Here is a 26148-nt window from a genome sequence, read left to right on the forward strand (position 1 = left end):
TGCACGTATGCCACATGCCACTCAGTAGCAATCCCATTCCAGTTGCTGGCATGAGCCCTGGCGACCCAGAGCAAATGCCCCCACCGTGACAGGCGAGTTGGCATGGGATTCTGAGGGGTTTGGGGGGGGGGGGTGGGTGGGTTGTACGGCAGGGGCGTTCGGTCGGTCGGTAGGTCAGGGGGTCGGGGAGATTTTGTGGCATGGGCAGGGGGGGGTGGGAACAACCTTTTCTTGTTACCCGGCGGCCCGGAACCCCGACCTACCTACCGACCCGACCCCCCCAAAACCCCTCAGAACCCCTTAGTTTCTTATTAAATTGGTGCCAATCGACTGCTCTCGGTGAGCTTTATCGCTGTGTAAAATGATCCGCCTTGGGAACACACTTGGGCCGACGGACATGTGGACCTGTGTGGACATCTCCACCCAAGTATCCTGATAGACTGGCCTGCTATGCAACGGCTTATTCCGATGTTACTTGATAGTATGAAATATGCTGTTACGTTCACCCATGCAAACCCCGGCCGGCACCGGCCTGTCCCTGACCAGGTCCCCAGGCATCTCCCGAAACGCCGACTTGCCGCTCTCCAAACTGCCCCAAACTATGCACGTGTGCTGGGTTTGGGGTGTACCTACGCACGCACCGTCGAGCTACACCCATTGCGCCGCGTGCGGCAGGACAGAAGCGCTAGGAACAAAACTCGGCACGAACCAGTGCAAAACTTCGTGGGTTTCGCCCCAACTTTCGAGATTGGATCCCCCCTTCACCCCGACCAACCGACCGACCGGCAACTTTGAGGGGTCGTAACCTTGCAGCATGGGGTCTGTTTTGGAAGATTCTACCCCCCCCCAGCTTCCTTGAGCCTGCTACTCAGCATTTCTAACCGGACGTGCTTTATTCAGTAAATTGCTCCGTTCAATTACAGAACCGCTGCCTTTTCATCTTTAGGGGGGCCCTCGGGCCTCCCCCCCCCTTCCAGGCACCGCGGCCCATCTGCACGGAGCGGCAACCATCCAGCGACAAGGCCACTTGCCATGCACCATCACTGAACTGGCGCGGTACTGCTCCCCTGGAAACTTATGCTTCACCCTATCAACGCAAATGACTAGAATTGCGTATTGGAGGCCTTCGCCCTGGGCGTTGTGACCACCTGGAATCGGTTAGCGGGGTGAATGGGCGTTATCGGCCGCCGAAGCTGCCTCCCCTCGTCGACAAAGCTATCCATGCGCCTGCTCCACCTCCCCCACCGCCCCGTTGCACGCTTGCTGTCGCGCCGCCCCTCGCATTGCTGCGCTGAGCGCGCGCCTGCGTCCTCTTCCACCACCCCGTCGCCCGAATCGCCAGCAACGTCACCGCCACCGCCCTGCCGTGAGCCGCCTCCTCTCCCTGGGGCGCATGAGCGCTGCCGGCCGCGGCAGTCCCTCCTCCTGGCAGGCCGTGATGAGGCGGACGTCGGCTGCCGCGTTGGTGTCGCGGAGCCCGCACCCCTGTCGCCACACGTGCAGCGACCTCAATCCACACCGCCCAACTCTGTAATGCGAATCGGATGGGAGCTCCATGGCCATCACCCAGGCGTACCCAAGCTCAGGCAACCTAGAACGGTCGTCATCACGCACGATCAAGTATTGTCTTTATAGTGTGCCACCTTCCTGCCCTCATCTCTGCAACCACCCGCCTATATCGCCATGAACAAGTATTGCTTGAAATGCCACATTGTGGTTGTCCCTCTGCGGAGGATGAATGCATTCATCACTGATCCTGCACGCCAGTTGGGTGGTGGAAGTGGGCCAGGTGACGCCGCCGACACTGGCGCATTCCTATGGACACTAACGCACTCCGTGCAAGCCTCAACACTATCTCTATCTGAGTCCGTAAGGTGCACACGACACGCTTTATAACATATCGGTATACGAACTTCACCCGGCACGCTGGGGCTGCGTGCGTGGGCTCGAAGTGCTGGCGCAGTGCACTGGACAGCAGTCTGACTCTTCCTGTCCCTCCCCGACCGCCTGCAGGCGCGGCCGTCCAACCTATTGACAACGCGTTTAGCTCATCACCAGCGTCCCAGACAGGACTGCAGTGAATTTACACCTTGCAGGCCACAAAGCCCAATACCGCATACACATTCATACGAAGAAGGCTTAGCGCGTTCCCACACGCATCGCTACGCAATACTGTGCATACAAACATTCCGCAGTGCCCACTGGCAGCAAACCGAAATTTGCCCGTACCGTTTTACATCTAAGCCTGCCATCCGCCTGGACCGCCTGGCCTCACTCGCGGCGCCACGCGCCGCTAAGCAGCATGAGCGCAAGCGCCAGTGCCAGCATCAGTCCGCCCACGAGCAACAACGGCGAGCCCACATGACCAAGTTGCTGTTGCTGGCCCGCCGACTCCTGCACCTCCATCGGAAGCAGCGATGGCGTCGTGGGCGCATCCCTGAGCTTGGCGGGGCCGGCGGTCGTGCTCGCATCGCCGACTGCATCGCCACGGTGCAGGCCGCCCACCGTGACCCCTGCGTCTCCGCCGTGCCCCCCTACCTCCTCCGCGTCAGGCAATTCCTCGCCATGCATGCAGAAATGGTTGACGCCCGCCATGCCCGGGTCTGAGTTGGCGGCGGCAATGTCTGCCGGCGTGCGGCCTTGTCCGTCACGCAGCATGAACCAGGCGTCATGCCACTGGCCACCATGGGGCCCGGTGCCGGATAGAGATAACAGCAGGCGCGAGATCTCGCCGCCGTCTGCCAGGGCCGCGGCCAGGTGCAGCGGCGAGGTGCGGCGGGGCCCGGCCTGCTCGTCCAGGCTCCACGGCCGGCCGTACATGTCGGCCCAGTCCAGTGCGGCCAGAACCATGCCGCTGCTGCCCGACGCCACCTGCACGCGGATCAGACGTAAGCCAGTTAACGGGGTGCGGTGCGGGTTCAGGGCATGCTGCGAAGGAAAAAGGTTCGGGCGTATCCGCATACTGCATGTGATCCGAGCCGCCACAAACGCCATCACTGACAAAGCCACGCCACGGCTCTTCGTCCAGGCCCGCCCCCTTCTCACCGCCAGGTGCAATAGTCCTAAGCCAAGCAGACTGCTCCGCTGCGCGCCGTCCGTGAACGACTCGAGCCGGCTCTCCAGCGTGAAGGAGTTGCTTGAAAAGGACTGGCCACTGATGGGTGGCGTCAGCGGCAGCGGCTCGTAGCCACTAGCCAGCAGACCAGGCGACTGCGGCGGGACCAGGCCCGGCACAATGGCTGCGCTGTCCAGAACGGCTGGGTACAGGTTCTCGCCCTCGCCGTCAGTGCCGCTCGCGCTGACAGTGCCCGCCACTGACAGGCTGGCCGCGACGGCACGCTCCGTGGCGGCGGCGGCCCGCACCAGCACCCGACTGAACAGCGCCGATAGGGCGGTCAGGTGGGTGCTGCTGCCGGTACCGGTGCCTACAGCCGCATCCGCGACAGGGTGCAGGGCTTGGCTGGCTGCCGAGGTGACGGCTGCGGCGCTCAGGCCCATGACGGGCGCCTCCATGCCCATTAGCCACTCCAGCAGACCCGACGCCAGCAGCGGCAGGCCCGAAGCCACCGAGTACACCAGCAGCCTGAGGGGGTGGGGTGGGGACATAGGGATGGAGTTAACCTCACACTGTAAAGAGCCGTGGCCCAGAAACCGCCGAGCAAGCTCACAGCGCGCGTTGGGATGTGGAGAGACAGGATATGTCAGGCGGATTTGCGTCCGGGGGCTAAGCCATACGGTAGTGCACTGGCCAAGGGGGAGAACTACCACCACCGCAAGCTCGAGCATGTCCGCACATGTTCTCCATACCTGGAGGCGCTTGCCAGCATATTGCGGCGGCAGTTGGGGTGCAGCAGCGGGTGCGCCAGCAGCCGACCATAGCTGACGCCCGCGGGGCGCACAGCTGCATCAGGCACCTGCAAATCAATGCATTTCATAGGTACGCATATTTGTTGTCAGCGAGTGGCTGGCAGGCAAGAAACGTACCGTGTAGGTCAAGGTGTAACGGAAGCCGTTTAAAACGAGTTTGAAAGGCATCCCGAACGCCCTTTCCCCTTCCCTGCAGCCCACCTTTAAAGTATCGTCGGAGATGGATGCGGTGTCTTCTGTGCCATCGCTGTTACGTGCACCCCTGCCGGCATTGCTGCCGTTGACATCACTACCAGTGGGCGCGAAGCTGATCACTGTGTATGGCACTCCGCTGCTGCCCCGGGCCGACTGGTGCTCGGGGTGCTGCTGCTGCTGCTCCTGCTGCAGCTGCTCCAGCTGCCGCAGCTGCTCCAGCTGCTCTTGCGAGGCGGGGCCAGGAGGGCCACGCCTGGCCGACTCTCCTCCGGAGGAGGGCAGCAGTCGCAGCGCCAGGGTGCCATCCCCGCGGGGGTCCAGCATAGACTCGGCCGCCTCTTCTGCAGCAGTCGCAGTCGCAGTCGCAGCATGGAGCTGGTGCTGGTAGGGCACAGCGGACAACGCACCCGCGCCCGCCATTGCGGCACTGGCGGCGGCAGACATCTCCACGTGATCTGGGCCGCGGCCGAGGGGCAGCGGGTTGGACGCAACCGGCGCCACGGCAAGGCCAGGCAGCGGCTGGACCGCCTGTGCAGCCGGTGCGGGCGCACTGGGCGAGGCACCTTCCACATCGGCGGCATGCGCATTGATCCCGGACCTCAAAGCAGGTGGTGATGCGTCCATGGCTCCCACCGCTGCCGCTGCAGGCCGGGTGTGTGCAGACGTCTCCAGCAGTGAAGGCAGCACGCTGTCGTAATCCAGCAGCACCCCAAGCTCCAGGAGCAGCCAGCGAGCGCTGCAGCAGTTTGCGGCAAGGCGGGAATTGTTGAGAAGCATACAAGCACCCTTGCTTGGTCGGACTGTCCTTTCTTACTATGTCGCATTCATACAACGGCACACACGCATGCTTTGCACCCGCGTTCCATAATGTCAGCTGACCAGTCACCTAAGCCTCACTTCGTCCTGTACCCATGCAAGTATACCCCTTCCCACATTTTGACTTGCCTGCGCGAATCAGCGCAACGGCGCATCCAGGCATTGATCTCGCAGGCACTGCTGGGGTCCTGGCACGCCACGCCCGCCGCCCATGCACCCATGACGTCCACCTCCGCATGCACGGCCTCCACCGCCATCAGGCCGTGCTTGGGCAGCACCGGCACGTGCACCATAACACACTCCAGCTGGCCGGCGGCGCCCGCTGCTGCCGGCGCCCGCCATGGCTCGGCAGGTGCACTGCTGGAAGCCAAGCGGCGCTCAACGCCAGCCGGCACTGGTGCAATGGCCTTGGCTGCATCGCCCCTGGATGTGCGTCGAAGCGGCGACCCTCCCTTGACTGCCCCAGCGCCTGGCGTTAAGCTAGGCGTGGCCGGCGGCCCCGAGGCGTGGTCGACCGACGTGCTGGTGCTGAGCGGGTGCTCTGTTGTGTTAGCCTCGGATCTAGCTGCGGCGCTCCGCACGGACGACGCGTAGGAGTCGGACGAGGATGTGGAGGGCGCAGCGGCTGCCGTGGGCGAATCCAGGGCCACAGAGGCATCTCCAGAAACCATGGGCGGCGTGGCCGGCCCGCCTGATGCGTGGCCGCCACCACCGTGCGGCTGTGCACGCGGTGTGTGCACTGCAGGAGCCGAGCTGGCAGCTTCTGCGGGTGAGCCCGACGTCGGCGTTGATGCTTTGATGCTTACGGTGTGAGGCTGCTGCACTAGCGGCCGCAGCTCGTAGGACCGGCCGCCACAGCGCACGTAGTAGCGTGTGCCGGGGCGCAGCAGGTTGCGCCCTGCAAGCACCGCGACAGTGGCGGTGCCTGCACCGCACAATAAAACCGCAAACCGTTGCGAAGGTCGGAGAATGTGAGGGGGAAAGATCTGGCTGAGAAGAACATGAGTGACACTGGAATTTCAAGCAACACTCTCTTTGGCTGAGTGCATACAACAGAAATCGTCTCACCGCAGGGTATGGCGGCAGGCATCATGGACACCACGCCGGGCGCACGAGCCATGTCGGCGTCAGACACCCAGCGAGCGGCGCCGGCTGCGAGTCCATCATGCTCAAAGGCGCCGCGTGGCCCCTCGGCCGCCTGAACCACCACACGGCGGCCACGCAGCAGGCCGCTACTCTCGAATGCTCCACGAAGCGCTGCCACGGCCGCGTCCAGGTCGCCGTTGCCCAGCACGTGGCGTTCGATGGCCTCTTGGCCGCCGCTGTGGCGGATGGACACGATCACGTGCACGCAGCCTGGGCGCATAAACACCTGTAGGGTGCATGGGAGCATGTCGTGCGAGAGAAGTCAAAGTCAAACCCAACCACCGGCATGCAAATGTCAGAAGCACGCTGAGGAACATATCGTCCCGCCTAGAGTGCGCGGCTCCACCTGCATGGCGTCCGAGTCTGCCGCCATGGCCCAGCGCCGCAGTCGGGCCAGCATGTCGCCCGGCAGGTCCTCCGGTATGCAGCTGAACAGCTTGAGGCACACACGCGCGGCCAGCGCGTCATCTCGGCCGCCAGTGCCCGGCAGCAGCCCTGACAGGAGGCGCGAGCTCTCCCCCAGCCCGCCGCCGTCGCCACCCATTTGGTCCATGGCGGGGTGGTGCATCAGATCAACGCCGCGACCGGCGCTGTCCATACCCATACGCCCACCACCCCGTCCATAGCGCCCAGCCCCCTCGTCACCGCCTATCCGTACGCCAGCCGAGCCCGGTCCGCTGGGGCGCATGAGGGCTGCCTGGTGCTGGTGTTGGGCTGCGCCGCCCGAGCTGCCTGAGCCCAGTGCGCACTGCTGCAGCACATCCATGGCACTGGCGCTGGAGGTGTGCTGCGGGTCCATCATGTGATGCTGAGGGTGCTGGCCGCGGGGCGCCATGCCGCCGTGCGCCTGCTGCAGCGGCATGCTGCCGTGCAGCGCCCCGCCCATGGCGCCCCCGGCCCCTGGCATAGCTCCACCGCCGTATCTGGTGTTGGGCGGTGCACTGGCGGGTCCGTGCATCATCCTACCCGTGCCGGCAACGCCGCCCGTGCTCATGTCCATAGCCATGCTGCTGGTGGAGTTGGGGCCGGCGTCCTGTCCTGAGTACTCAGCAATGTCGGCCAGGCTGTGGCCCACGCCCATGTGGCCCCCGCCCCCGCGGCCCCCACGTCTGTCCAGCCCCGCGCCTCCGGCCAGCAGCTGCAGCTGCATGTCCTCCGAGGGCGTCAGGCCCAGGAAATTGCTATCACCGTATGCGCTCAACATGGCCAGCTGCTCCTGCTGCGCCAGCTGCTCCTGTTGAGACATGCCACTCCGGCCCGGGCCCTGCAACTGCTGCCCACCTAGCAACTGCTGGCGGATGAGCACAGCGCGCCGTTCTTGCGCCTGAATAGCGCATCAAGAATGAGCATTGATGCATCACAAGCAAGAAGTGCATAGCGATCCACCGAAACAACCAGAAACAACCAGGACTGTACATGCGAGATGCCAAACTGTCTCCTAAACATTAAGAACACATAATTGATTGCTGTTGCGCATCCACTCACCACATTCGACTGGTCTTCTTGTTGCTGGTGTGGTGCCTGCTGCTGGCTGCGCCCCGGCATGATGCTGGGCAGCGGCTGCGAATACGCATGAGCCGGCTGCTGCTGCTGCTGCTGGTACTGCATCACACGCGTGCGTTGCGCGCTGAAGTCACCACCGCCTTGCATGCCTGTAGTGGACGGCCCGCGAACAGGCGGTGCGGAGCCAATGCCCGTCGGTCCCAGGTTGCTGCCGCGAGGCATCCCAGCTACACCCATCTGCATCTCGTCCATGGCTGTGCCGACGGACATGCCCGGCGGGTACCCGCCACTGCCGCTGCCGCTGCCGCGGTATTGCGGGCCCTCCATGGCTCCCGCCATGTGGTGGCGGTGGCTGTGCGAGGTGTGCAGCTGCTCAAGCAGATCCGCGCTGACGCCGTTCCGGACAGTGCCCAGGCCTTGCTGCGAGGTCCCAACCTGCTGCTGGGCGCCGTGGGAGCCAGGCAACGGCATGCTGCCGTGATGCTGCAAGAGCTGCTGCTGGTGCTGATGTCCAGCCATCAAGTAGGGGGCAGACCCACGTCCACCGTCGTAAGGCCCGTCCATCATCTGCAGTTGGTCGGGAGAAGGCCCCCAGCTAGTTCCTGGACCAGCAGCGTCTGGAGCGCCACCGAACGAGTCCATGCCTCCGCCTGGTGGACCAAAACCAGCAGCCGGGGAGTCACTCCTCCCTTGCTGGTTGAAATGGCCCTGAGCCTGCTGTCCCAGCCCGCCATGCTGCCGGCTGCTGCCTGCCAGCAAGCCGGCCGGCGCCTGTGGTTGTTGCTGAGGCTGCATCTGCTGCTGCGCCTGTATCTGCATGTGCGCCTGCTGCTGGGTCGGGAAGGGGTGCTCACCACCCGATATGAGAGTGTCCAGGGCCCGTGTGTCAAGGTCCATCATGCCGCCGCCCCCACCCTCCATGAAGCCTGCTTCGGAGCCCATGACGTGCCCTACGCCAGCTACCGACGCACCGGGGGCATAGCTGCGCCGGCCATACGCATCTGCGCTCTGCGGTCCATGCCGCATGCCAAGGCCGAGGGCGCCCTCCGCGTCGTACGGCGATTGCCCCACTTGCTCCAAACGCGCCCATGATCCCAGCCCCGCCCCGCCTGGCTGGCGCTGGTCCGCCGTGTAGTGGTGGTCTGCATCCATAGCCATGTTGCTGCTGCTGCCGCCGCCACCACCACCACCGCCGTGTCCGCTACTGAACGTCTGGTGGTGGTGGTGGTGCTGCTGCTGCCGCTGCTGTGGCTGCCCATCTCCAAAAGCGTACTGCTGTTGATGCTGCTGCTGCTGCTGCTGCGCATGCAGTGGCCGGGCAAGCATGCCCGCGCCGCGCATACCCGCGTGTCCGGCGGACATGGGGCCCCCAATGCCGGCCATACCAGCCCCAGCACTCAGACCTAGCCCAACTGCGTGAGCGTCTAGCGAGTAATCCGACCCGCCGCTTCCGCCCTGTCGGCGGGCAGCCAGCAGGGCCGCACTGCCGCCCTGCACAACGTAAATGGCCGGGTGCACCAATGTAAAGTCTGGATACAGCAAAGAAGCAAGCCAAACAACCCTACATGGCCGCTTACCGCGGAGCCTTCAGCGCTGCCAGCACCACCGCTCGTTTCAGATGCAGCACCTCCACCTTGAGGCGGGCTGCGCCCAGGGCTCCCGCTCTGCACGTGTGAGGAAAGGTTGAGGGTGGAATCATGTCCGTCTGACATCCCATTTTGCACTACCACAATACATTTCCGGACACTGCAACTGCTTCCCTTGCTCACCGCCTGCGGGTTCTGGCCATCGCGCTGGTTTGAAGTTGACTGCAATAGCACCTCCGAGCCTTCACCTCCCGGGCCCTTCTGCATGGTTGTCTGGAGCCGCCGGCGCATGTTGCGATCCTTGGAGCGTGCCGCACAGCTCCTGAAAGCAGACATGAGCAACAGCATGTTACATGGGGTGGGGTGGGTACACCGCCGTGTAGCTGTACGCAAAGTCTGGAGCTTTCTCATTCATCAGATCTACGAGCCCAGGTTCTCACCTTCTGCTGCCCTCGAATTCGCGCAGGTCCTGAAACTTGTTGCATTGCTGTGTGGGATGAGGTGGGCATTAGGACACTTTACTAACACACAAACGCTGGCCTGGGTGTCTAGGCAACGTGCGTGCCCCCGTACCTGGCAGAAGCGCATTTCCTGGCCATGCACAACCGCGACCTCGGCCTTAAAGTGGCCCTCGCACACGGAGTAGCGCTGCAGGTACGCCTTCTCCGCAGAAAGATCCCGCCCGCAGCCATCAACCTGTGAGGTGTACAGTCCAGGGCATGATAGCGTTGGTGATCCTCTTAGCATCTGCTGAAGTTAAGGCACGTTCATTTCAGTCGCCTCGCCCCCGTGAACCGGAGGGCAGGCGGGCCACAGGGGAGGCTCGGAAGACCCCCCGACGGCGGGCCTCCGGACGAGCAGTTCAACAGCCTCAACTGGTCGCTGAACTCAGGAGGCCTTTTGTCCCAACCACCTCCAGCTCAGGCTGCATTATACGTGTAACCATGTCACCTAGACCCCTATCGTCCAGGCCTCCGTGGGGCAAGGTTGAGTCTGCGAATTGATGGCTCGTGCCCTTGCCTCACGCCGACTTTGGGCTTGCCCAGGATAATAGTTCCGAACCTATGAGCTCAAAAGCAGGCGCAACGGCGCCCCTAGCTCCCCTGCGAGCGGCCCCGACAACACAATGAAGGCTTGACAACGCGCTGAGCGAGCCCCTTGCCTGGCAAACGGTGGGCCTCAGCGCACGTCGCGCCTTCTTGGGAAGTAGACTCGCTTCTGCAGAACCTGGCGCGGGCGCAGCATCCTTACGCCCGCCCAAACCTGCATACAGAACCGTGCGGTGAGTCATTGCAACCATATAACCTAGGAATAAAACACAGAAAGATTACCAGCTGCAGCCGGCTGTGCCGGCCGGGCTTGATAGGCGTCCCAGTTGGGGTTGAGGCCCCAATCTTTATCCATTCTGATAACTATATCATTATTGCAGCTGTAAAAATGTGAATGACAAAACGATGGAAACTAAAGCGTTGGGAACGTTTCTTGCCTTCGTCAACCACCATGATCCTCATCGCGCAGGTGCACCCCTGCGCAGGTGTGCTACCTAGCATCCCAGGCAGGAAATGATACGTTACTCCATTCAACTTCGCCCTGGCTCTCAGGTTGATGCGGCACGTTCCAGCAGAACCGGCGCAGGCTTCCGACGCGCGACCCCACGCAGCACCCAAGGCCACCAGAGCACTCCTGGCCGCTTCCTGGCCACCCCCGTCAGCCCCATCACTTCGTCGGTCGTGGATACAAGAAGTACTTGTGGAGCTCCATCTCCTAGATGGCTGCTGTTTGGTCCGCTGACGGGCAGCGTTACAGCGGGAGAAGACAAGTGTTCCCCGGTCACGGGAAAAGGGGCTGAGGCCCTCCACAGTCTGAGGCCGAACAACCTCATCGCCCGGACATAGCCGGGGTCGGTTTCCACAGGCACATAGCCAAACCAGGTGCCTAGCAATCTCGATGCCACAGCAGAGCCAACCGCAGTCAGACGAAAAAAAAGACGCAGCACAGTTGTCAACAGCCGCACTACTTGTCATGCCGCTATGCATGCCCTGCCAGCCCCACCGCGGACCGCTACCTAGACACCAGCCGGCTCCTCAGCCTGTGCGCTTGCGCCGTTTCTTGGGCGGCGCTGCGCTCTCGTCCTCCACGTGGCCTTTCCCGCCCCCTCCGCTACAAAGATGCGCGCACGCGCCGCCGCCGCCGCCGCCGCTGCCGCTGCTGCTGCCGCCGCCGCCGCCACCACCGCCGCCGCTGCCGCCGCTGCCGCCGCTGCCGCCGCTGCCGCCGCTGCCGCCGCTGCCGCCGCTGCCGCCGCTGCCGCCGCTGCCGCCGCTGCCGCCGCTGCCGCCGCTGCCGCCGCTGCCGCCGCTGCCGCCGCTGCCGCCGCTGCCGCCGCTGCCGCCGCTGCCGCCGCTGCCGCCGCTGCCGCCGCTGCCGCCGCTGCCGCCGCTGCCGCCGCCACCACTACCGCCGCTGCCGCCGCTGCCGCCGCCACCACTACCGCCGCCGCCGCCAGTCTGCAGCGATGCAGGTCGCTTGTGCCCCAGCAGCATCTCCACCAGCGCGTGCCGGATGTTGGTTGCGGAGTTGACGTCACATCCCTGCCCAAAAATCGGCAGGGGTCTTCCAGTTTCAGCGTGCTTTGATGTTGGGCTTGGGCTATGTCAGCCCTCCCAGTAGCACGGTTTGGTGAAGGTCGGCAGCCAAATGGGGGGAGGGCGTTTCCCTTCGGGCCGGAGATGGTTCCATGTTGACCTGCTTGGTTGGACTGTCCAAGAACTGTCCCTTCTTGTAATGTCGCATTCTTATGCGCACGAACGCAACGTTTTAGGGAGAGACAGTCCATGATTTTGCATGTAAAATTCACGGCTGCCGCTGCTGCCACCGTGACGGCTACAGCGGCCGCCCCGGCCCCAGTCGATTCCCAGCAGTGGCGGTGGCGGCGGTGGCAGGCACGGACAGGGGGAATCCTGGCGGGCTTCGCCTCCTGTAAAGAAGCACATCCGGTCATGCACAGTCACAACGCCCAGAAAATATTGCCTTAAGGCAAATTCCTACAGTGTAGATGGAAAATTGAAGAATACGAGCACTGAATACCATCATTACAACAACGGTTGGAAATAACTACACACAGCTAGGAGCGCCTGACAAAAGCTGCACAGATGACAGCGGAAAAGACAGCGGAAGGGGACGAAGGGGACTGCTGCGTGCCAACTGCCATGCTAAGGAGGGCCAGGGACATCCAGCTACACCAAGCTGTCCAAGTGGCCATGCGTAAGGGAGCCCTAGGAAAGGCTCCTAATCGCCGAAAACGGTACAGTTCTGTCGGATGAAGGGGATGGGGGGCCAGTTGGCGGCGGGGGGGGGGGGGGTCGTGGGGGCGCCCAGTCGGAACGACAAGCAGGCATGAGCCGCGCCGATGCTTCGCGTCCTTCCCGGCCTAAGCCTGTTACTTAGCACATAACGGTATCGTTCTTTTGCCTCTACAACTGTGTCAGCGTGCGTGAGGACAAAGCAAGGTCACGTAATTGCGACGAGTCAAAGCTTGCGACTCGTCACCAGGTCGGCAGCTCACCTAAAGTGGTCCATACATTCCATACACAATATGACTGGCGACCATGGCCACCCGGAGGCCGAAGTGTTCCCACCCCCTGACTCTATTGTTGCGAAGGCCCACGTTCGTGGGCTAGCGCAATATAAGGAAATGTACGAGCGCAGCATCACGGACTCCGACGATTTTTGGGCGGAGCAAGCCGAAGCCCTTCACTGGAACAAGGGATGGAGCGCGCCGTTGTGCCAGTAAGCCAAAGGCCTGTGGGCTACTGTTCCACAGCCTGGGGCTTGTATGGAAAATACTAGCTTGACTGATCTGCTCAGCGACGAGATCGTGACCGTGGCGGTTTGCTAAAGGCCTGCCGACTCCGCTGTCCGCACCGTAGTAGTGGCGGACCGTGGACCTTGCTCCAGCACATCCCCCGTGATTACAGCTTTGAATTGCTGATGTGTGGATTGTCGTATCATTTACTTGACTCAGCTTTTGGGGCGGGGAGTGCAGCACCGAGAACAGGGGCCTTGAGTGTGTGTGCACCCTCTGCTTACCCAGGTCCAACATCAACGTGGAGAACGGGCCTGTGCACATTTCCTGGTTTGTTGGCGCCGAGACCAACATGGCCTACAACTGCCTGGATCGCCACATTGAGGCGGGGCATGGCGACCGTGTGGCGATATTTTGGGAGGTGAGGTTTTGCCTGACCGGGCTCCGGGGGCGCATCGTGTAAGGGAGTTACTAGTGACACAAAGAAACCCTTGTGATACACCCTTGACATGCAGGGCAATGACGAGGGCGAGGTGAGAAGTGTTGAGTCTTGAAAGTAATTCTTGCGATTGCATTGCGTAGCCGTTTCGGTGGTCTCCCTGGATGCAAATCTGCACCCTACATCAGATCACCTGCTGTATGTGTACTTGCATTGTTTGGGAGTGGGCAAGTCCATACGCGTACCTGATAGCACAGCTTCACATGATGGACTACCGTTCTCCCCAGAGTTTTCTGGTGCACACACCTCATACTTCGTGGACCCCTCACCACTGCCTTGACTGTTTCAGGAGCGCGTGCTGACGTACTCGGAGCTGAAGTCCATGGTTTGCCGCATCGCCAACTATCTCAAGTCGCTAGGGGTGAAGCGTGGCTCGGACGTAACCATGTACATGAGCCTCGTGCCCGAACTGCCGGCAGCCATGGTGCGCACGTGCATTGCTTGGCTCTGCAGGTCTGCTGTTTGTCGTGTGTCTTGTGGTGGTGTGGTCAGAGCGTGATCGGGTTTTGTGCATACTGGGTTAGGCGAAGATGATGATGAACAGGAGAGCGTTGCACAGACTCCATACCGGGGACCAGTCGCCAGGGTATCTCACATCAGCAGGCGCAGCTCCGATGGTCGCTTATCTTATCTAGTTTAGTTAGTGCATGATGGTTTTCCGAAACTGACTTGGTTAATGTGTACACAGTGCAAACAGCAAGCCCCGGAAAGTTTTGCCCCCGCTAATCATCGATGTAAACCCCGCCCGCAGCTGGCGTGCGCGCGCATTGGAGCGGTACACTCGGTGGTGTTTGGTGGCTTCAGTGCAGAGGCGCTGTCGGGCCGAATCCTGGACTCGCAGCCTAACGTGGTCATCACGTCCAGTGGCACCATGCGCGGTCCCAAGCCCATTGGGCTGAAGGTGTGCAGATTGCGTGTGCCTTTAGGGCATGGCCACCAACTTATCGGCTCCCTGGCGTGCCTTCTGTGTGCTGCTTCGAGTAACTGATGTGAGTCTTGCACTGCGTGGACCGCACAGGCCATCGTGGACGACGCGCTCGACATCTGTGAAAAGCACGGCCACACCGTGCAGGTGCGCGCTTTGTATTAAGACATAGTAGGAATGGCCCTTCAGTGTCGTAATCCTGGCCATACCATAATCTAATGGTCTGCACCGCGCAACTGTGCCGCCTAACCCGCCTTGCTATCTTACCAGCACGTGCTGATGCTGGAGCAGCTGCCCCTGGCGGAGGTCGGCGGGTCGATGAAGCCCGGCCGCGATGTGACTTGGCGGGAGGCGGTGGACTCGCAGTCGGATGAGTGCCCCGTCGAGTGGCTGCCAGCTGAAGCGCCTCTGTTCAAGCTCTACACTTCCGGGTCCACAGGTGGGGACACACAACGCGCATGTTGTACGAGCACAAATGGTTTGCCCTTATAATGCAATGACATCCCATGCAATCTGGGGCTGTGGCTTGTTACGAAAGTCAATATTGGGCCGGAACAGGCAAGCCCAAGGGAGTCCTGCACACCACGGCTGGCTACATGCTGGGGGCGTTGGTGACCACCAAGTACGTGTTCGACGTCCAGCCCGCCACGGATGTGTACTGGTGCACGGCCGACTGCGGCTGGATCACAGGTGGGTAGCATGATACACTGTGCCAGGCATCGGTACCGGCAAGATGGTGCCCACCTGAAGCGATTGGCCTAACCATATTTCGCATGCTTTGCACTGTGCAGGTCACACGTACGTTGCATATGGTGAGTGGAGTTGGTTTGGCGTGAGCTGCACACGACGTAGTCATGGCTTGGACGCCGTTTGACAAATGTCGTGTGGTGTGTGCAGGGCCGCTGCTGCTGGGCGCCACCCAGGTGCTGTTCGAGGGCGTCCCCACCTGGCCCGACGCCGGCCGCTGCTGGTCCATCGTGGATAAGTACAAGGTGCGACACTGACGCGCGCGTTGTCCTGCTGGTTACGATGTGGGGTCGCTCGCTACATGGCGTGGGACAATGCTCGTATGTCGTCTAGCAGGACCAAATTTGACGTGCGACGGCTCCCTGCTGGGGCCCCCACCCCCGACAGGTTACCATTGTGTACACTGCGCCGACGGCCATCCGCGCCCTCCACGCCAAGGGTGACGCGTACGTCACCCGGTACTCGCGGGCATCGCTGCGGCTGCTGGGCTCCGTGGGTAAGTCAACTGGTGTAACTTTGCACGGCGTCGTATTGAGCATGCAGCTGATGCCCCAACTGTTGCACACAGGCGAGCCGATCAACCCCGAGGCCTGGCGCTGGTACCACCAAGTGGTGGGCGACGGCAGGTGCGAACAAACGTTGCGCAGCCCGCTGATGTTCACTTGCTGGGCCCGTATGCTGCGGCATAGATACGTCTTGCATGGCGTTGTCGTGGCCTAGTCTCGTTTACGGCACATGTCCCAACTGGCCGTGCTGCAGGTGCCCTATTATGGACACCTGGTGGCAGACGGAGACAGGCGGTCACATGATCACGCCGCTACCGGGCGCCACGCCGCTTAAACCCGGCAGTGCCACGCTGCCCTTCTTCGGCGTGGAGCCGGTGGTGCTGGACGAGAAGGGCAACGAGTTGCAGGTGCGGGCAGGCAGCTGATAATGTGCTCTTGCTTTGGCTTACCAACGGACTGCATGCTGGTAAGTAATAAGCAATTGCGCGTTTATGGCTGCATGCACGCCGCAGGGCCCCTGCGAGGGGGTCCTGTGCATCAAGAAGCCATGGCCGTCCATGATGCGCACCGTGGCTGGAGACCACGCCCGGTTCGAGCAGACCTACTTCTCCGCGTACAAGGGCTACTACTTCACAGGTGGGTCTCTGGCTGCACGGAGATGTGTGGACACATGAACTGAAGGGTCGGAGCATTTCTGCACACAGGAGACGGCTGCCGGCGCGACGCAGATGGATACTACTGGATTACGGGTGAGTGATAACCCGCATGCTAATTGGGCATGAGCTGGGGCGGGGCTCGCAAGGCATCAGTGGGTGTTGCGTTGGACTGATGATGATTGCATAGGCACTCCTCTGCAGCAACCTTGGCCATGAAGCAGTGTTAAAACTGCTTGGAACCTTGACATGGAGTCAGGGTCAGGGAACGAGCAGAGGGACGCTGTAGCTCAGTGACATGAGTATGCTCAACGATCTTACTGTCTGTGACAGGGCGGGTGGACGACGTTCTCAACGTGAGCGGCCACCGCATCGGCACTGCCGAGGTGGAAAGTGCGCTGGTGGAGCATCCGTCGTGCGTGGAGGCAGCGGTGGTGGGCGTTGAGCACCCGATCAAGGGGCAGAGCATCTACGCCTTTGTGACACTAATGACCGGTACGACCATGCATTGACATTGAAGAGTCGCGGGCCCTCTTGGATGTGTTGTAGTTGTGATGAGAGGTCACCAAGCATCACCTGTAACTACACCTCAACGAGGAACTGAAACCAGTAGAGGTCTGATACGGTATATACAATAACAGGGCAGGGTTTTCTGCCCATGCAGGCGTGGAACCCGGTGACGCTCTTCGCAAGGAGTTGATCTCCACTGTACGCAAGATCATTGGTCCCTTCGCCGCGCCGGATGTTATCCATTGGGTAAGTGCACGCAGCGATGTAGGATGGGGATACGGTGACGCCTTTCCTGCCAGGCACAAGGTTCTCGCAGCACGGTTTTGACATAGTGGCTGTCCCTGTCCTCAGGCTCCGGGGCTGCCCAAGACGCGCAGCGGCAAGATCATGCGGCGCGTGCTGCGCAAGATCGCCGCCAAGGAGGAGGACCAGCTGGGCGACACCAGCACACTGGCGGACCCCAGCGTGGTGCAGGTGCTGGTGGAGCTGCGCGGCAAGTGAGCCTGGCTAGTATGTAATGGCAGTGTGCCTACTGTACACGTGGTATACAAACACAAAGCATTATGTGTGCTCGCCGCGGATCCCCGTGCACAGAGAGGTAGGTATGGTGAAATGGTCACAAAGTACGGCATCGTTGTTGGTGGTCACTCGTCCTCCCGAACTTGTGAGTAGCACATGTACGGATGCAAGCAGATGTCTAAGTGAGGCCTGCTGAGGCCTAGTAGCAGTTCCGTGGGGTGAATGAACGCGCTAGAACGTGCGACTATGTATGTATCACTCCTACTTCAGCGTGGCATGCGTGCGTATTTTTATTGGGGTCTATGCCAAAATATAGTTAGGATCCGGTACCGCCTGGCCTGGCCTGGCTCACGGATCCTTGCACCATGCGCACGGCACCCTGCGTCGGCCTGTTGTCGCCGACAACGTACAGCTGTAAGATAACACGGGTACAGATGCATGGCTTCCACCGGCCAGAGAGGGCGCTGCCAGTGCTCGTGTTTTAAGAAGGCAGGTGCGGCTCCATTGACAGATTTCCGACAAAGGCATCTTTGGGTTGTTGGATGGCAGCGGTGGCGGCGGCGGCGGCAGCAGAAGCGGCAGCAGCGGCGGCGGCGCGTGCGCGCATCTTGGTAGCGGAGGGGGCGGGAAAGGCCACGTGGAGGAGGAGAGCGCCGCGCCGCCCAAGAAGCGGCGCAAGCGCGCAGGCTGAGCCGGCTGGTGTCTAGGTAGCCGTCGGCGGTGGGGCTGGCAGGGCATGCGTAGCGGCATCACAAGTAGTGCGGCTGTTGACAACTGTGCTGCGTCCGGCTGCGGCTGACTCTGTTGTGGCATCGAGATTGCTAGGCACCTGGTTTGGCTATGTGCCTGTGGAAACCGACCCCGGCTATGTCCGGGCAAAGAGGTTGTACGGCCTCAGACTGTGGAGGGCCTCAGCCCCTTTTCCCGTGACTGGGGAACACTTGTCAGCAATACACTGCCGCCGCATCTTGCCTCGCCATAATCTTTTCAGGGGGCTCCTCCCAGGGGGGGGTACGAACTAAACCTCCAGACCCCATGTCCCAAAACCTCCCGACCCCCCCTCCGGACCGACCGACCGACCCCCACCACCGTGCAACCCCTCAAAACCCCCTCAAAACCCTTGGGTTTTTAGCCAGGTCGGTGTCAATCGACTGTTCTCGGCGAGCTCTACAATTGTATACCTCCGGTTCAGCTGGAGGCACAACTTGACTGGCAGCCATGCCACACATGTCCATGTGTCCATGGCCGACCACCGACCCTTTTGTCAGACTACCGGGGCGTGCGCTTAAGCTTACAGTTGCGCTGTACATATGATGTTTAGGACTGTGTGCCGGAAGAGATTGGTCGACTTTCTCCCGGGATCATGTGAAGAATCCCGGGATTCATGTCACGCTCGATGGCCGGCGGCAGCCTTGTCGCCATGACCCACACGAAGCCTTGGCCGTTACAAGTTAGCATCAGTTCGCATAGTCTCCATGACACCAGTGAGAGACGCTCGAGTGGGGCTCTATGCTACTACGATGCCGATGTGGACGGACATGCGGCCGCTTTCCAGAGGCCAAACGTTCTGCAAATGCTTTAGTATGTGCATGCTAATGTGTGCTAGTGCTTGTGCTAATGGGCAGAGCGTTTAGAGGGGCGTTTAGGGCGCAGAGACGAAATCTGGCAGTCCCACCCACATCCGCGTGACGAAACCTTGGGGACCCCCGACCCCGACGACCGACCCTGAACTTTGAGGGCCCATAACTTTGCAATTACTACCCTGATTGGAACTCTGAAAGTGGATTTGGAGTCCTCGCGTCAAGCTCTTTCGTTTTAGAACATGGGGCCTTTCCCAGTCGAAACTACCCCCCCCCTGCTCCTCCCACGACCTATGCACAGTTCGTGTCAGGCCAGGGGTGTGTCAGGCCTTGTCAGCAATCTGTCAATCTCCCATTCGTGCCGTGCATCCATCTCGAAACAGAAACTCCACACAAACACACAGCTTGACCATGGACCATTACCATCGCGCACTCCATGGCTGGTACTGAGCATCCGGTGCAGTGGCAAACAAGCTTGTCCTGTTGCAGCGTGCCAATTGTGGCTGCAATTGCCCCCAGCACACATTCCGGCCTCGGCACAGCTAAATATTCCGCCACACCGCATGTGCTGCTGTTACAGCGTGCGGGGTGCGGTTGCTGTTGCCCCAGTCCACGTTTTGGCTCCGGCACAGACAAGAAAAGGTGGCTCTCCCTCGCAAGGGAAAAGTGGGCTGAGCCCACGCCACGTCCTCCGTCTGAGGCCGAAGGTTCCGATATCTCCCGGACATAGCCGGGGTCGGTTTGTACAGGCACCGCCCGCCATATGTGCCCAGTCGCGCCCAGCTATCAAGCACTAGTGCAGCAGGCAGCAGGCCAACCAGACAGCAAGGAAAACCTCTCAACACCCTTGCCGCTGCAGCTGACTGCCCGCTACGCCATCCTCGTCAGCACAGGTCGCTAACCAGACAACACCGGCAGGTCTCAACCTGCGCGCTGGCGCCGCTTTGAAGGCGGCGCCGCGCTGTCCTCCTCCACGTGGCCTTGCCCGCCCCCTCTGCTCCGAACATGCGCGCCGCCACTGCCGCTGGGCCCAGGGCCGCCCGTGCCGCCGCCACCACCGGGCCCAACGCCGTGGCCGCTGCTGTTGCCGCCGGTAGGCGCGGTGCCACCACCGCCGCCACCGCCGTCTCCAGGCCCTGCACCGCCGCCACCGCTCGGGGGGCTCAGCCCAAAAAATATTTTTGCCGCACGGGATGTGCCCCTGATACAGCGTGCGGGTGAGGTTGCTGTTGGCAAGGAACACCTCGTTGCTGAAAAAGCACCGGCTCCATGGCTCCATGGCAAATCGTGGACCCATCCCCACGCCAAACCCAGCACCCTCTCCCACGCTCATCACACTCACTCACCCACTGAATGACTCCCCTGGTAGTAGGCTGCTCTATCTTGGTGTGCCCCCATGGTGCCAGCAGGACACGGCCGTAGAGTATCCTGGGGAACCTCAGTCACCCTTGCCTTGGGCCCGGACAAGTGACAGAAACGCCCCAAAATGTCTTCTGCAATTCTCAGAAAGACCCCTCAAAATCTGACGCGTTCTTTCCACCAAATATTCTTCCGCCAGAGCCTTTTTTGGGCAAGTTTCTGTCGACAAGGGGTGTCAGCTTTGTACAGCTGGGAAATGGGCTGAGCTCCATGTAGCGCAAGGGGATATGACGATTAGTGACGATGGGTACCGGCGAAATGGACAGCACCCTTGCAAGCCCATCTAGCGGGACTGGCATACTGGCATGCCAACGCCGTGCCGAGGCATCGACATGCCCTGTCCCCGCCCCGCCACGCCACCTTGCCCACGCCACTCCACAGTCCATGACAACCCAGATGCACCTCACCCACATTCCACGCAAGCACCGCCAACGGCTAGCTGGGCTTGGGCGCAGGACGGACCCCTAGCCGGGCTTGCGCGCAGGACCCCTGTGTGTGTGTGTGTGTGTGTGTGTGTGTGTGTGTGTGTGTGTGTGTGTGTGTGTGTGTGTGTGTGTGTGTGTGTGTGTGTGTGTGTGTGTGTGTGTGTGTGTGTGTGTGTCTGTGTGTATGCGCGAATGAAGAATTGATTCAAATCTACAAGATATGTGGTTCCCCTCCCAAGGGACAACAGTGGGCTGAGCCCACGCCACGTCTCTAGTCTGAGGCCGCAAGCACCTACCTCATCTCCCGGACACAGCTGGGGTCAGTTCGTACTGGTATCGATCAGCGTAGGCCAGTTTAGGTAATCGCCATAATACTGGTGGTTCAGGGTCGATAGAGTCTGAGAGTCGGGACAGGTCGGGTCACTAAATTGTCGCTCAGGTATACATGCTACGGCTTCCCCGTGCTATGTCCTATCGGACATCCGTACGTGTGACTTAGTCTAGTGAGTGCCGTCGGCTCTAGACTGGCTTGACCTCGCCATACACGGCTCACATGGGGAGGCGAAGGGGCAGACCGCAAATCCCTTATACGTCCCCTTACCTCTTCGCAACACATACAGGCACGGCCCGCCATGCGTCCAGCCACGTCCTGCTGCCAAGCACAAGCACGAGCACAGCGGGCAACAAACCAACAGCAGACAAGTGTTCCCCGGCAGTGCTCGTATCTTAGCTGCTTTCTCGTTACTCCCAACTGTGCATAGGTTTACCCTTATGTGGTTCAGACTTTGGTTCAGACTTTGGTTCAGACTTTGGTTCAGACTTTGGTTCAGACTTTGGCTCCGACTTTGGTTCAGACCGACTTGTAACATGAACGTGAAACGCCGCAAAGGCCCGTTGGTTGAGGCCTTGAGAGTACCTACGCCTCGACCTGTGTTACAGCACCTCGAGGCGCACGCCGGTGCCTGGGTCGTGACAAAATTTCGGGCAATTTACTCGGGCGACAAGTCGCTCGCCTTCTTCCTAGAGAATCGGCAGGCGGTGGTGAATGGCCTCATTAGTCTGCTGTGGGAGCCGTTGCTGCTGGCGGCGGCGGCGGCCGGCGTGGATGGGCCGGCGCAACGCCTCGGCATCCCGGTGACTAGCCGCGGTGGCGGGGGCGGTGCCGCAGCGGCGGTGGTGTGCATCCAGTTCGATGCCACCTTCCCGTGCGAGCTGGAGCCTAAGCTGTCGGAGCTGTTGGACGAGGGCGGCGGCGTGGTGGCTCCCGCCGCCGGTGATATCCCCAGCCTTCGCTGGGAGGCTGAGGCGCAGTACTCGGAGGCGGGGCCCCCCAAGGGCAAGCGGTGGCTGCGCGTGAGCGGCCTGCCCCACGGACTGCCCGAGGGACTACAGCGGGACCTCGTGCAGCACCTCTTGAGTACCCCAGTAGAGGAGATTAAGCGGGACGTGTTCTCATACCAGTTCTCGCAGCCCGTGCTGCAGAGTGGGCAAGTGCTGGTGAAGGTGGGCGACACCGCGCGCCTGCCATCGGCCGACGACGCTTTCGCGGTGGGACTGGGCAGGTGGGGGCGTCAGGTGATCTTCCAGCGGGAGGACATCGATCGGTACCTCGCGCAGGCGGCCCGGGGGGCCCAGGTGCGCCGGGTGCGCCGCCCGCCGCCTGCCCCGGCTGCCGCCCGAGCGGCGGCCACGGCGGCTCCGGACGCGGCGGCCACGGCGGCCGCGGCTGCGGCCGCGGCTGCGGCTGCGACCGTGAGGGCGACCGCGGCGGCGGAGGCCGCGGCTGCGGCGGTCGCCGCGGCGGTTGCCGCGGGCGCGGATGCCGCCGCTGTGGGGGTGCTGAAGGCGGCGGCGGCTGCTGCCGCAGAGGCTGTGGGCGTGGGCGTGGGCGACGGTGGCGGCCGTGGTGCCGCGGCGGGCCTTGGGCTCGACGGCCGAGGCAACGGCAACGGCAGCGGCCGCGGCCGCGACGCCCGCCCGTGGCAGCAGAAGGTCCGCGGCCGCGTGGTGTCCGCGGCTGAAGAGGCGGACGCGCTGGTGGTCCGGTCGCTGGTGCAGGCGGTCTTCGCCGCGGTGATCGCGAACGCGGCCGTGGTGCCGGCGGTGGTGGTTGACCCCAACCCCTTCCGCATGCTGGTGGACCAGGACGCGATGGAGGCGATGCCTGACGACGATGAGGTGATGCCGGACCGGACGCCGACTGCGCTGGACGCTGCGGCAGCTGCGGCCCGGCGTGCGGCCCCCAAGCGGAGCCGGGAGCAGGCGCAGGCGGCGGCCGCGGCGGGCGAGGCGGCGCTGGCGCTGGCCATCCGGGAGAGCAAGGCGGCCAAACAGGCCTTGGCGACGGCGGCGGCGGTGCGAGCCGCCGCAACAGCCGCGGCGGCGGCGGCAGCAGCGGCCGGGGCCACGGGCACCCCGGCGGCGGCCGAGGCCGGGGCGGCCGCGGCGGTTGTCGCGACAGCAGGCGTGAGTGGCACGATGGCCGCCGTAGAGGCCACCGCTGCGGCGGGCGTGGAGCCGGCCTCGCCGCCGGCCGCGCCGGTGTCAACGGCGGGCTTGGGGGGCATCGTGGGCCCGGCGGTCCTGCCCGCGGGGTGGAGCAGCGACGGTGGTGTGGGTGATGAGGGCCTGGCGGGCGGCGTCGGGCAGGGGCTGCTGGGGGATGCGGAGACAGCGCCGGATGCCAACGCGAAGCTGCTGTGTCAGGGCCGGCGGGGCGGTCCTGGCGACTTCATGGACGTTAGCTCGGTTGCCCCGCCCGGGGGCGGGCAGCAGTAATGCGGCGGCCGAAGCAGGCCGCTCCGGGGCCCCGGCCCTTGCGGGTGGGGTCGCATAACGTGCGGGGGCTGCGGAAGCGGGTGCCCCACCTGGGGTGCTCGCGCCTGCACGCCCTGCTGAGCTGCTGGGAACGGCAGCGCCTGGATGTGGTCTGTCTCCAAGAGACGCACGTTCTTGACTCGGACATCGACCTTGTCACGGCGGACCTGGCGGCAGCCGCTCAGCGGCTGCATGCACGCGAGTGGACTGCGTGGTGGGCGCCGGCCCAGAAGCCGGAGGGCCGTCGTGTTACTGGCGGTACGGCAATCCTCATTCGGTCGAGCCTCCTGCAGCAAGGCGCCATGGTGCTCGCTGGCGGCGCAGCTGCCGTGTCGGTGGCGGCTGGCGCGTGGGCGGGCCGCGGTGTTAGTTTGCAGTTGCAGTGGGGTGGCCACACCTTCACGCTGACGTCAGCCTACTTTCCCCTGGCATCCACAGCGCAGCAGGCTTTCATTCGTGAGTGGGTGGGCCTTCGGGCGTCGGGCTCGGGCGAGCACCTCCTGGCAGCTGACTTCAACTTTGTGGCAGATGTGGCGCTGGACACCGTCACTGGCCGGGCGCGCAGCGACGGACCCGCAGCCGCCGCGCTGGCGGCGGCGTGCCCTGGCCTCATTGACGTGTTACGGCGGCGCCACCCGGCTCGCCGCGTGTGTACCTTCTTCCACCCCCACGGGGCGAGTCGGCTGGACCGCATTCTGTGCAGTGGCGGCCTCGAACCGCAGGTCCTGGAGTGCGGCGTCGCCGCCGGGGTGCCCTCCGATCATATGCTTGTGACGGTTGCCCTTGCGGCGTCGCCTGAAGCCGCGCCACCCGCTCGGAGCCTGCCCAGGGCCCACCTCGGTTTCCGGGACTTCAAAGACTTGGATCGTGACTACCGTGCCTGGCTGGGTGCGGCCCTGGCGGCACGCCCTACTGATCCTGTTGAGCTGCTGGAGTGGTGGCCGGCCCTTAAACGGGCTGCCGCCACGTCCGCCAACCGCCTGAGCCGGGAAGCTGTTACGAGGCGTGTGGCCGCCAGCCAGCGGGAGGCGGCCGCGCTTGATGCGGCGGCAGCAGCTGCCGCCGCGGTGGAGGCTGGCGGTGATGTGCAGGTGGCGGCGCAGGCGGCCGTGCGGGCGCGGTGCACGGCGGCGGAGGCCGCCGTGGCCGCGGCCGCCGGCGCGGCGCGACGTACGCGCCACGCGTGGCTGCGTGGCGGCGAGAAGCCCTGCCCTCTCCTCACGCGCATGCTGCGGCCGGCGGGTGGGCCGCGCGTGATTGCCAAGTTGAAACAGCCCAATGGCACCACTACATCCGACCCCACGGTCATGGGGCAGGTGATGGCGCGGTACTGGAGGGACGTCAGTGCCGCGCCGCCGCCCGCTCCGGATGCCCGCACGCAAGTCCTGGATGCGCTGCAACAGCACGGGCGCCGGTGTACAGCCGAAGAGGCGGATCAGCTGGGGCGGGTTGCGGTCTCGGCGGCGGAGGTGCGCGCGGCGCTAGCCGCTGCGCCGGCTGGGCGCGCGGCGGGCCCTGACGGCATACCGGTGGAGTTATACCAACACTATGACAGTGATTTTGCGCCGGTCCTAGCGGATGTGTTTACGGCGGTGGGGGAGGGGGCTGGGGTGCCTGACGGGCTCCTGGATGGCGTGTGGTCTTTCTTCTTTAAGTCGGGCGACCCTACCGAGCCCTCTAATTATCGCCCCATCACGCTGACGGATACCGATTACCGCACCCTTGCCCGGGTGTTGTGCTTGCGACTGCAACCGGTGTTTGGGCGTGTCATAGACCCTGAGCAAACTGCGTTTCTGACGGACCGTCGCATTGCCGATAACGTCCTCTTGCTCCAACTTACTCCTGGCCTGTTGAAAGCCGCCAAAAAGGCCCCGGCTGTGGCGGCCTTCCTCGACTTTTACAAGGCGTATGATACGGTGGACCGCTCTTTTCTGCTCGCGTGTCTGGAGCGCATGGGCGTGGGGGCGGGCTTTCTTACGTGGGTGTCCCGCCTGTTAACTGATACACGTGGGGCGGCGTTGGTGAATGGACGTGTGTCAGGATGGGTGCCGTTGATGGCGGGCGTGCGGCAGGGCTGCCCGTTGGCTCCGTTGCTCTACCTCGCTGTGGCACAAGCCCTTCTGTCATGGCTACGCAGCCGGGGGCATGGTGTGCTCGCTAACCTTGCGTCGGTGCTGGCGTCCCAGTATGCGGATGATTGCACGCCGTTTCTGGAGGGGTTTCAGGCGGTGCCGGGGTTCCTGGCGGACATGGATGTGTTTCGGCGGGCGTCTGGACAACGGTTAAATATGACTAAAGTTGAACTGATGGTGATGGGGACGGTCGGCGGTGCTGGCGCCCTGCCGGCCGGCATGGCTGGCCCGCCCCTGCCCCCTGGCTGGCGTGTGGTGCCGGCGGCCAAGTCACTAGGGGTGCATTACGGGGATTGGGGCGCATGCTCCCCACCAGTTACGTTTGAGGCCGTGATGGGGGTGCTGAGCAAAATCGCGCGCATGCCCGTGTCCATGTTTGGTCGGGCGGCCGCGGCGTCGGCTTATGCTTTGGGCAAGGTCCTGTATCATTTGGAATTTGCGGGTCTTCCCCAACTGTACGTTGTGGACCGGCTGCTAGCCAGGGTGGCGGCGGTGGTG

General features: G+C 62.9%; 4 protein-coding genes across 4 annotated transcripts; 2 read left to right on the forward strand and 2 right to left on the reverse strand.

Moving 5' to 3' along the window:
- Positions 1-462: 462 nt before the first annotated feature.
- On the reverse strand, positions 463-10548 carry CHLRE_01g070932v5 (uncharacterized protein). The gene is made up of 14 exons (XM_043059089.1): positions 10445-10548; positions 10276-10376; positions 9687-9809; positions 9554-9600; positions 9297-9435; positions 9105-9191; positions 7510-9018; positions 6371-7348; positions 5947-6250; positions 5008-5803; positions 4069-4798; positions 3808-3914; positions 3046-3583; positions 463-2871 (listed from the first exon to the last, which is right to left on the reverse strand). The coding sequence occupies exons 1-14, from the start codon at positions 10515-10517 to the stop codon at positions 2272-2274; spliced, it is 6132 nt and encodes a 2043-aa protein (XP_042929003.1). The 5' UTR covers positions 10518-10548; the 3' UTR covers positions 463-2271.
- Positions 10549-10602: 54 nt separating this feature from the next.
- CHLRE_01g071297v5 (uncharacterized protein) lies at positions 10603-11928 on the reverse strand. Its single transcript, XM_043059090.1, has one exon. The coding sequence runs from the start codon at positions 11654-11656 to the stop codon at positions 11198-11200; it is 459 nt and encodes a 152-aa protein (XP_042929004.1). The 5' UTR covers positions 11657-11928; the 3' UTR covers positions 10603-11197.
- A 600-nt stretch (positions 11929-12528) lies between these two features.
- CHLRE_01g071662v5 (uncharacterized protein) lies at positions 12529-18230 on the forward strand. Its single transcript, XM_001700158.2, has 18 exons — positions 12529-12902; positions 13207-13339; positions 13434-13451; positions 13707-13841; positions 14169-14318; positions 14436-14489; positions 14613-14781; positions 14901-15032; positions 15134-15154; positions 15240-15334; positions 15477-15585; positions 15658-15715; positions 15849-16002; positions 16108-16231; positions 16300-16344; positions 16582-16743; positions 16913-17004; positions 17110-18230. Exons 1-18 carry the CDS (start codon positions 12808-12810, stop codon positions 17257-17259), a joined length of 1896 nt encoding a protein of 631 aa, XP_001700210.2. The 5' UTR covers positions 12529-12807; the 3' UTR covers positions 17260-18230.
- A 3088-nt stretch (positions 18231-21318) lies between these two features.
- On the forward strand, positions 21319-24987 carry CHLRE_01g072027v5 (uncharacterized protein; the record flags this gene model as incomplete). Its single annotated transcript, XM_043059091.1, has 2 exons — positions 21319-23444; positions 23642-24987. Coding segments are annotated over exons 1-2 (3222 nt in total), but the record flags the coding sequence as incomplete, so codon positions are not given.
- Between the last annotated feature and the right edge of the window lie 1161 nt (positions 24988-26148).

This window comes from Chlamydomonas reinhardtii, chromosome 1 (genome assembly GCF_000002595.2).
Source record: "Chlamydomonas reinhardtii strain CC-503 cw92 mt+ chromosome 1, whole genome shotgun sequence".
Lineage (NCBI taxonomy): Eukaryota > Viridiplantae > Chlorophyta > Chlorophyceae > Chlamydomonadales > Chlamydomonadaceae > Chlamydomonas > Chlamydomonas reinhardtii.

What these genes read in the sequence shown, in the direction of transcription:
- CHLRE_01g070932v5 (XM_043059089.1), bottom strand. Translation starts at nt 10,517, where the DNA reads ATGGATAAAGATTGGGGCCTCAACCCCAACTGGGACGCCTATCAAGCC. An exon ending in ATGGCCAGAACCCGCAGGCG is followed by an intron (nt 9,192 to 9,296) that starts GTGAGCAAGGGA and finishes TCACACGTGCAG; the next exon opens with AGCGGGAGCCCTGGGCGCAG. An exon ending in TCTCCGACGATACTTTAAAG is followed by an intron (nt 3,915 to 4,068) that starts GTGGGCTGCAGG and finishes ATTGATTTGCAG; the next exon opens with GTGCCTGATGCAGCTGTGCG.
- CHLRE_01g071297v5 (XM_043059090.1), bottom strand. Translation starts at nt 11,656, where the DNA reads ATGCTGCTGGGGCACAAGCGACCTGCATCGCTGCAGACTGGCGGCGGC.
- CHLRE_01g071662v5 (XM_001700158.2), top strand. Translation starts at nt 12,808, where the DNA reads ATGTACGAGCGCAGCATCACGGACTCCGACGATTTTTGGGCGGAGCAA. An exon ending in AGCACGGCCACACCGTGCAG is followed by an intron (nt 14,490 to 14,612) that starts GTGCGCGCTTTG and finishes CTATCTTACCAG; the next exon opens with CACGTGCTGATGCTGGAGCA. An exon ending in TGGATACTACTGGATTACGG is followed by an intron (nt 16,345 to 16,581) that starts GTGAGTGATAAC and finishes TGTCTGTGACAG; the next exon opens with GGCGGGTGGACGACGTTCTC.